The following is an 11,226-nucleotide window of genomic DNA, read 5'->3' as shown; positions in this document are numbered from 1 at the left end:
GAAGAAGAAGAAGAAGAAGAAGAAGAAGAAGAAGAAGAAGAAGAAGAAGAAGAAGAAGAAGAAGAAGAAGAAATAGGAAAGTTATTAAAGTGAACACACTCTGTGAGCACTTCTGTATGCCCTGGACCTATGCTGCCAACATTTCATAACTACATGGATAAAAGGAAAATTCCAAGGCCTGGGGTTTTGGCAGGTGGTGAGGGGTTTTGCTCAACGTGTTACAGGTATTGCATCCAATCCCCAGCATCATTTGAAAATGCTTTCTGCAAGAGAATCAGTTTCATCAGAAACTGATCAAGGAAAAATTATCTTCAAAGTTTAGTGAAAAAAATTTAGTATTATATTTCTAGCCCTAACTTTGAAATGGAAAAAAAACATTAATTATCAAATGGCTTCAAGAAAAATAAAAATAAATGAATCCAGATCTAGTAGTTTAGTTTAAAGTATTGATATTACACACACACACACACACACACACACACACACACACACACACACACACACACACACTCCCTCATAACATACAGCCTGAATACAATCTCCCCTCCCTCTACTCCTCCAAATCTTCACTGCCCTTCCTCCATTTCCCTTCAGGCCTCCCTTGATATCAACTGAATACAACATAACAAGATGCAACAAGATGAAGCATAAACTCATATCGTGGCAGGCCAGTAGAATCTTTCCCAGGATCAAGCAAAAGAGTCAGAGACATTCCTACTCACACTGTTAGATGTCTCACAAAAATACCAAACAAAACAACCATAACCAATAGGCAGAGCACGAATCACAGACCAGTGTAGGCTCCTGGATTGCTGCTTCAGCCTCTGTGAGTCCCTATGAGCCCTGCTTGCATGTTGACTCTGTTGACTCCATTCTCCTTGTTTCCTTATCCCTCTGGTTTCTACAGTCTTTCCTCCCCATCCATTGCATGCAGGTTTTAAGGCAGAGGAAAGGACAACACAAATAAATTTCTGGCTTTGTATGTAATAGCATAGGTGCTTATTTCAGATACCAATAAAGTAAAAATACATTATTTTGTGCATATGAAACAGTAAGTACTCAATGTTTTGAAAATCTAAATTGGAATTTCCAGGAGGAAAAAAAACAGCTTCAAAATCCCAACTAATCTAAAAAAATTACAAAGACAGAGAACTGAAATAGTATGGAGGCTTAATAAAGAGAAACCCCTACATGGTAAAAGTAGGTTTAACCTTTTAATCCAAGTAATAAGCAGAATCATTTTAAATTTCCTCTTACCTTAATTAGGGTTTTATTGCTGTGAAGAGACACCATGACAAGCACAGCTCGTATAAAGGAGAACATTTAATTGGGGCTATCTTACAGTTTCAGGGATTGAGTTCATTATCATCATGGCAGGAAGCATGGGAGTACACTGGCAGGCATGTTGCTGGAGCTGAGAGTTCTACATCTTTATCTGCAGGCAGCCAAAGGAGACAGTATACCACACTGGGCATGGCTTCACCATGTAAGACTTCAAAGCCTGCCTGCACAGTAAAATACTTTCTCCAGCAAGACCATATCTCTTATTGTGGCACTCCCAATGGCTAAGCATTCGAATACATGAATCTGTAGGGGTCATTCCTATTAAAACCGCCACACCTATTAAGAATGAGAAAGTCAGATTTTAAAATTCTCACTCTGTTTATACTTGTGTATAAGATTAAATGCATAGCAAAGGGTTGGAAAAGCAGATACAGGGAGCAACAGTGTAAAAGTGGCACCTCAGTGTGGGACATAGTGGGAGTCAGTGTGAAAGCACTAACCATACAGGGATGCTGAACATTCCTAAGCTTCAAATATAAAGTGCATGCTTTCTCTTTCTATGCTACATGCTGCTTGTAGGACAGTATAGCAGGATAAATATTTGAAAGAGATTTGTGAAAATATTTATCAAATGTAATTGTGCTTCCTCACAGGAAATCCACTTCAGGAATCTCTCATTTTTACCCAAATCCTTACATTATGTACATACACATACACACACATGCACACACACACACACACACACACACACACACACACACACACACACACATATATATGACATGTGTATGTTTTATTCTTATATATTTACATAAAGATATATATATATATAACATACATATAAAGGTATTGATTCACAAATATATCTGATCAGTACACCAATAGATACAAGATATTTTGTTTTGTTTTTGGACCTGTATTGAGCCTATGCCGATAGCCCCTTCACCATCTAGCTATTAGCTACAGCCTTCCTCTGACTTAATTTTCTATCTGCCTTTCTCAATCTCCCAAATAACTAAGGATACAGAATCCCTTTTTATCATTGTTTTGTTTGAGATATGTTCTTTCTATACAACCCCACCACAACTTAAACTCACTATTCAGTTTAGGCAGGCCTCAAACTTTTAATTCTCTTGGCCTAACATACCAACTACTGAGATTACAAAGTTGTATCACCATGCCCTACTGGATTAAAGAATATCTTTGTATCCATGTGTACTTTTTAGAAACAAAATAATTAAATTATACAAAAATAAGAAATGAGAAGGAAGGAAAACTGTTTTCTTATGAGGTTTACAGCGACTAAACTAATAAAAAATCAGAAGAATAAAAGAGGGAATTGAAATGTGAGGACATGAATATCCTGCCCATGGTTTTAATTTAAATATTCACTTAACAAAAAACATCAAATAATATTGTTGAGGTACACACTTACATGGTCTTAAGATCGAAACAATCTGTAAACTAAAGCATTAATTAAAAGTTATTCTGAATATATATGATCACTGATAATTAACTTTTCTGATGGGATAGCTTGAAAATTAATATTTATATATTTTAATTCATAAATCTGATTCAAAGCCTCTTACACACATAAAAAATTATCTTTCTAATTTTTAGTATTTACAATCTCATATGTGGTGAAATCAATACATAGTTTGTGTTTATTGAATGAGTAAAAAAATCATCAATTCTCAAAGGCATTTGGAAAGCATTTCCCTTCTGGAAAAGGATCATCTAGTATAGAAGCTTACAAGAGTATATTTGCTGTATTTACTCATGTATAGACTTTGAAATCTTAGATTTTTCCAGAAAATGAAAATGTTACATTATGACATAGAAATGGATGAAGAGAACTCCGAAAATCCTGATTAGATAGATAAACAATGCTTGAAACAACCAAATAATATACTGGAAAAAAATCACATGTATAAAGACACAAGTGTAAGCCTACATGGCCAGACTTGATCAAGTGTCTAGGCCTCTTGGTTTGCTGAAATAATCCATACACTTACAGACTTAATCCCAACCTGAGAATTCAGAATAAGTATAATTTTAGAATATAAAGAGAACCTGGAGAACATGTACCAAGTTGAGGTATGATATTCTGAGACATGAGATGCATTTCTTAGCTACCCACTTCTTTGTCTCTTCACCTATTGCATGCCAATTAGCTTACTAAAGAAAGTGGCCTTCACTTTCTTTAGTAAGCTAGCCTCTTCTTCAGGACTATTCACCATTCTTAGATTGCCACATAGACAATTGCCCACTTACAGAGTGCCACTTGACTGAATGTTAACTGATGGTAAGAGTAGCTGATGCATTAGAGAAATGTAGGGATTGTTCACCGTGTTTTGTTGTTGTTGTTGTTGTTGTTGTTGTTGTTGTTGTTGTTATTTTCCCTGAAAATGACCTGCAAGACTAACAGAATACTGAGTTAGTGTTCTGGTTATTTTAGAAACCACAGAGGTATTATGTCTTAGAATCATTTTCACTAAGCAAGTCGGGCCTGATATTTCTTTTAGTAACCTTCTGGTAATGGCAATGCTTTAAGTTACAGTTTTTCACAAGTGATAAAAACATGAGGGCTGGTAATGAGACATGAACCAGAACCACTCAATTGATCATTTCTGGACCCTCCAAAAATATCTCTTCATTAATATATTGAATAAGGTTTAAAAAAACACATTAAAGATAGAAAGAACCTTCTCTCACCTTCAGGCAGTAAAGCAAACCCCCACATTTGCCAACACAAGATCTAGGTATTCATGTTTTCTGTAAAAAACAGAGTATCTTATTTATTACCTATAGCTTATACATTTACTTTTCCTTTTAGTCAAACAACTATTTATATAGTATTTTAAATTTGAATAACATTTACCTTCTATTAATGTTATAGCAATAAGGCCCAATAGTTTATAAAATAATATACTAATTAAATTTGGAATGTCATATTAGATAATTCCCTTAAATGTAATGTTTTTGTGGAATAGCTTATAAAATTTCCTGTAAGTCTCTGTGTAGTAACATTGCTTTAAATCAAAATGTTCTATGTCTCACTGTTAGGATAATAAATGAGAAATAGCTCAGTGAATTTAAAAGTGCCATATTATATGAGCTATAATATAAGATCATAGGAAAATAATTTTGTTAAAATTTCTAATAAAATGCATATCACCAAAATGTATACAAAGATAAGATCTAACAAAATATCAAACTAAAACTTGTCTTTTAAAAAGTAAAATACAGAACAAACAAACAAACAAAAAAGAACAAACTTCTATAGAGAAACTCTTTGTTTCTGCTCAGTCCTTGAAGGGCTTGTGAGCATGAAGACCCTTACTCATATTCACAGCACACACTAACAAAGGACACCTCTGCTCTCCGTGCTGGGCCTGAAATGGGATGCAAGGAAGCCAGTACAGCAGCTCCCAGTTGTCTGAAACTGCAGTCCTCGGAGATCCAGTGCACTCTCTTAGACTCTGCAGATAATTGCAGACACATGGTCCATAAATACACAAGTGAACACAGACAAAATAGACCACAGTAAGCTTCAAATGCATGCAGATTCTGACCAAAGCTTGAAGTTTCCTGGTAGCTGCTGAGGCCAGTCTGTTTCTGTTAAGACAGTATCTGGCTTCACAGACAGCATCGGGTTCATTCTTTTTGTGTTTTGTTTTGCTGCTGTATTTTATTTTGACATTTTACAGTGTTTATCAATTTACTTGCATCGTTCACTTAAAGTTGTTTTCTAGTCATTGATTCTGTTCTTTGTCTTCTTTAGAAAAGTAAAATACGTGCAACCAATAGGAAGTATTGTTAAAGTGCTATATGTAATTTTAGCTAATTCATAAAAATTATAAAAAACATAAAAGCTTATAAAAATTATAGACTTTGATAATGCATGCTACTCCTAGGAACACTGTGCATTGGGAAGACTTCAATATTTGTCTCTTTCCCCTTCTCTCTTTTCATAAAATTTTGGATATATAAGCACATAACAAATGCTTTTGAAATGAGAATATGTAAGTATAAAGTTTACATACATTATAAAGATTTAGAAAAATTAGACAACCTCAAATTTCAAAAATTACATCCTAATAGTGGAGATCTGAATTTCTCTTTACTGTCTCAATTTTTTGCAACTTTATTATACAGAAAAAAGTCTTTACATGCAAAATCATTGTGCCATCTATTTCCAATTAATCTGAAACTAAATGTCAAATTCAGTAGCTGTTGGTCCTTATGGCAACTAAACTATAAACTTTTCCACTTGCCAACAAGTATTGGATTCGATATTCTCTCCTGCTTACATTTTGATAAAGAGAAGCTCATTTAATTTTTCTAGTTATGTTAAAGTTGTATTGTGTGGCCTGGGTATGATGTTTGGTGGTGGAGTTCAAGTTCATCCTTTGTTACATAACCAGTTCCAGAACAGCCAGGGGTTCGTGTGATTCATTCTCAAACAAAGGATATGTGAAAAATAAAAGGTTTTATGTGATAGGAAAAATGAGATACACACTATACAAATTTTATCTATAGAATAGATAAATACAAATTCTTCGGTGATTCTAGGAAAATCAGTATTTCAAGATGACAAAGGCTACCCCTTAATACTTTAATGTGAAAGTGGTTTCTGGTGCTCTTGCTGAAGTTGAAATTGGAGACAGGCTTTAGTACAGATATTGCTCTAGAAGCAGATCTTTCCAGCAGAGGAATCCTTTAGCAAAGGTGTAGGACTGGCAAGCAGCAGTACAGTTTGTACAGCATAAGTCAGGAAGTACTCTTGGGGCTTTGTGTGAAGCAATAATGGTCTAGATTATGTTGATGGTGGTGTAAATGCAAATGAAAAGTCTGCAAATTATGAAGTTACTCTGTATGTGAAATGACAGTATTAATGCCTGCTCCTCGGCATCATCAAAATGAACACATAGCCAAAGAGTGGGTAGACACATTTTAACTTTTGGATAATGTAAATCATGTATTAGTGTCTCCCTTGCTTTCCAAACAAAATTCCCATAACTGATAATGGATGATCAAAAGTCAAGGCTGAAGTCTATTTGTTTCTTATGGATTGTGTACTTACTCAAGTCACAGGCAGAGACTTGAGGGAAATGACTTTCAAAAACTTTCTTTCATAATTTAACCTTCAGAAACTCCCGCCTTTAGCAAGAAACACAAAGGACTAGGGAAAAACCCCTAAAACTTGCAAGTCATCTTCAGTCATTCTGGCTCTTTAGCTATTTACTCACCGCTTCATCAATGCCATCCACAAAAAGACGAAGGAAATAACTCTTCGTTTCCATAAGCCATGTACCATGCGCATTTATGCCCGATTACTCTGTACTTTTTCATTTGATTTCCCACCTGGCTTTTCATTGCTTTTGCCAAGGCAGATCATCATTTTTATTTGGTTATTTTCCTTGTGTAACTAATGTAGTATATTATCTTTGCCAATGCAGACTTGTATGAATACGAACCAACCAACCATTCATGAGGATTTTATATTATCCAGAAATCATAATACTGCAAACAATACTGACCACATAAAGGGCATTAGTACTATAGCTTTGTCTCTTACATCTGAACAATCAGATTGACCTTTATTTTTATTAGAAACAAAGATAATGCCACCATAAAAGAAATGAAAGGCAACATAAATAAATTTGAAAATAATCCATTGTAAGATATGGAATGTTTGCTATGAAATCTCACTATTTATGAAAAGTAAGACAAAAGGCATGCATATTTTCTAGCAGCTTAGATTACAGACATGGCATCAGAACAATATGATTAAGTTTCCATGATAAATTGAATCTGGATAAATATTTCTGGCATATTTTTAAATGCTACTATAGTGTTTATTTGCCTTCTAAGGAAATCAGTGGTATATCTTACATACTACAAGTAATTTGTCTACAACAGGGTCATATATTAATTGTCATTTTGGACTTAAGATGTAGCGCAGTGGTAGAGAGCTTATATTAAGGCGCTGGATTTGAATCTGTTACAAAACAAAAACCATAACATAACTATGATCTTTACAAATTTCCTAGTTAAATTATATTACCACAATAATCAACACTTTCACTTTAAACTTTTGTTTTATATGATATAATTAAATGTATAAATATTTGATGGATTTTACAACTAAGAATGAGGCATCATTACTCAGATAGATATAAAAATGATAATAGGTAGTCACTAAAGTTGAGTATCAAAGTATCATTTATAATATAAATATTTTGACATATAGAAATCTCTTGGCTAGCAATATAAAATAATAGCCTAAATTCTATTTTAAAAATAAGGGTTTAACTTATGCTGATCTTGGAGAAGTCATTATAAATTTAATGTGCTTATTTTTAACTTATCCCAGTAGTGAACTGACAACCATATGTTTCAGAATCATACTTCCTTTAACATTGCAGTAGATTACAAAGAGGTAGATTACAGAGTAATGTGGTGCTGCCACTAAGATTAAGAATGGTCTCCCATCAAATTGGTTCTATCATTACTTTGTAACTTAAAGTTGTATACATGTGATAAACATTTTCTTTCATCCATTGCATTATTGTGTCACACTACATTAGAATGAGCATTAGAGTCCCTAACTGTACTGTAAAAGATATACTCAGATGTAAATATTGAAAGTGATGAAAAACTTGCAGAATATGCCAGTTAAATTATAGTTTTATGTGCAAAGGTGGTATATAATGTGAATAAAACATAGTCATTAATATTGTTTACTATTGGAGATACAGTGATATTACAATTGCATAATAGTTTTAAATATATACTAGTGAATAACTACAGTTAAAATTTTCTAAATAGTAAATATAGTAGTAATTAGACACTTTTTATAAGCTAAGTTAGAAATGGTTTGCACAGCAGATAGTTTACACAGAAATGAATGAAATGATATTGACAGGAATAAAAATTGGGATGGACTTTATTTTCTCAAGTATAATGATATATTATAAATATTTCTACTTTCTTTTCTTTGGTATTGTACAAATTAATAAAAAGAGACACACATAGAGATCACTCAGACATCTCAAGTTGTGAACTCTATAGTGAACCATCTAGAAAGAATTCCCTTATAGTTGGTTTGTCCTGAGACATGATTTGTGGAATTTTGATAGGACAGACAGCATGGTAGCCTATTTTCTGACTTTAAAGGTAAGGATTTGTAGAATGGCCACCTTCAAAATACATTGCAGATATTTTGTTTTAGCATAATTACATTTAAAATTTGATGAGAAAAAGGCTAAGTGATCAAACTATTGGTCAAAATTTCATTCTCAGTTTTTTGAGTATTGAGCATCCATGCTTCCTTTCTAAGTATCTGCTAGACACAGATAATTTTTGCATTTATGAATAGCTTCTTTATAGAACAATCAAATAAAAAACCTACATACACCCTTTTTAATAGAATTTTAAAAAGAAAACATTGCTTTATATGTAGTTAGAGAAGGTGAGGAATTAGTTAAATCAGTGAAGGTCAGAATCAAAATTACTAAGGCTACCAATTTTTTGTGAGCCTTGAGGCACACCAAGACTGCCTCATCTTTGGATGAAAAAAAAAAAATCATCCATTCTCTGAATGCATACTATAGAAAGTAAAATTACAGAGCTGTCCATTCCTTTTGAAGGTGCTGAAAATCTTGTGGGGGTAAAAAGTATTTAGGATTCAGGATTCCCTCAGGAACAACAGTTACCAGCATGGTTGTATTTTTTCCTTCAGATTTAAGGCTTCAGAATATTACCACAGAAGAGTAAAATAAATTCTGTTACTTGAGTTGAATTTACATTGGCTGTATTACTTAGTGACTGTTATTATTGTTTCTTGAAAACTGTTCATGATTGCAAGTTTCCTAGATTAAGTGTAGCCATATTCCAAGAGATCAGCATAGAAAAGTGAGACGGGTATTTATCCATAACTGTAGGTCTGGGTAGGAACATATTGCATGGGACAGTGATGTAATTTGTGAGAAATGTCTACACGCAGGCTTTCATATACCTTTATTCTGTCTTTAGAATTTGGAATGATGGGAGATCATACAATTAAAAGTCAGCGACCTCGATCTGTCCATGAGAAAAGGGTCCCTCAGGAACAAGCTGATGCTGCTAAATTTATGGCACAAACTGGTAATACGTTAGTTACATTTTTCTATTTATTGTTGTTAATTTAATGAAACCACTGCATGTTTTCATGATCCTTTGCTGCACATTCGTCAGTTTTTGGAGCTGATTTTTTTTTTTGAGCCATTTTTTGTCACCAGTTAAAGTCCATAAATAAAGTAGCTGTGAATGAAAATTATGTAAAACATGTGTAAGACTTAACATTGCTTTTTAGAATGGGATAATTTAGGATTTATATATTATTTCCTGATGTTAATTAACCACTAAATCGTATCATTACAATTTTAAAGGAAAGCAATAAAGTTACATTTTCAAGAATTATTTGATTTGGAATTTTCAGGAACTATAATTTAAATAGGACTCAGATGATGAAATTTAGCATAACATAATTTGATATATTAAATATTCTTCCAAATGTCATATTATCTATAAATATTGCTTTATTGTTAAAACATATAGAAGTTAGACTATTTATAATATATGATTTGAAAATAAATTTGTTGCAGAAGATAAATAGTAAAAAGTTGACCATCTAATTAAATATCAACCAAACTGACTCTCTGGTTTATAAAATTATTCAATGCAACATCAATCATTATATATTCAAACCCCTCAAAAAATTTCAATGTAACTGAAATATTATGTGACATAATTTTTAAATTTTATAAATATACTTGAATAGACATGTAAATGTATGATTTATGCTTTAATAACCTATAGTGTTTGACAAATTACAGTGTGTCTAATTTGGCTGCTCATAGTAAGTGGTCCAGAGTTCTACCCAGTGACATGGCATGGCTCCTCTCTCAGTTGAAGATGTTTAAAGCTGTATTGCAAACATGTGCAACATTTTCATTTCTTTTTCAAAACTGAAAACTGAGTTTATATGTGGTTTTACAAAATGGTATGCATTCCATTCTTGTTGATTTGAGTGTTAGAAGGAAACCATAAGTATATGGAAAGATATGTAGCTTGATATTCAGACTGATTTTAATTAAATTCTCCAAAAGAATGGATGTTTTCTTCAGTTCATGTCTTGTGGTAATATTTGTTTAGAACACTGGACCTGAACTGATTGCTTAGAAATTCAAATATTGATATTGAGTTGCATTCTTAGTAATAGATGAGAGATATTGTTTAATATATTAATTATAACTCAGTTTCTGTGAGCACAATATATAGAATAAACTCTATAAGTGCACACTTTAAATTTTGGAAACATCATCTGTTAGGGCCATATCCAGAAATGAAAAAAACTTTCTTTTTGGGTTGCCTTTTGGATAGCCTTATTTAAGGGAAGATTTATGTTGTAAGCAGTTGCTTATCCAAATCCAAAATGTATTGCGGGGTTCAAATGAATTTCCAAATTTCTTAATGTGTTTTTGTCTGAGACCAAGAATAAAATAATTGAAGCAGCAAGCAGAGATTGAGGGACTCCAACTCTCAGGGGAGAGGGAACCCGGGCTGACTCTCCAGTCCTCAGCATCCCCACGCTGACTCTCCAGTCCTCAGCAATCCCAAGCTGACTCTCCAGTCCTCAGCATCCCCAAGCTGACTCTCCAGTCCTCAGCATCCCCACCCTGACTCTCCAGTCCTCAGCATCCCCACGCTGACTCTCCAGTCCTCAGCATCCCCACGCTGACTCTCCAGTCCTCAGCATCCCCACGCTGACTACCCAGTCCTCAGCATCCCCACGCTGACTACCCAGTCCTCAGCATCCCCACGCTGACTCTCCAGTCCTCCGCATCCCCACGCTGACTACCCAGTCCTCCGCATCCCCACGCTGACTACCCAGTC

At 33.9% G+C, this 11,226-nt stretch overlaps 1 protein-coding gene across 1 annotated transcript in view; it reads left to right on the top strand.

The window, feature by feature from the left end:
• Adgrb3 (adhesion G protein-coupled receptor B3) overlaps positions 1-11,226 on the top strand; it is a 719,524-nt gene that overhangs the window by 238,102 nt on the left and 470,196 nt on the right. Inside the window, exon 3 of the mRNA XM_021197371.2 lies at positions 9,325-9,435. Coding sequence (XP_021053030.1) covers positions 9,325-9,435 — 111 coding nt within the window. The remainder of the gene's footprint in view (positions 1-9,324; positions 9,436-11,226) is intronic.

This window comes from Mus pahari, chromosome 5 (genome assembly GCF_900095145.1).
Source record: "Mus pahari chromosome 5, PAHARI_EIJ_v1.1, whole genome shotgun sequence".
In the NCBI taxonomy this organism is placed as follows: Eukaryota; Metazoa; Chordata; class Mammalia; order Rodentia; family Muridae; genus Mus; species Mus pahari.
The sequence above is the reverse complement of the archived record's forward strand: the minus strand, read 5'-3'. Positions and strand labels throughout refer to the sequence as shown.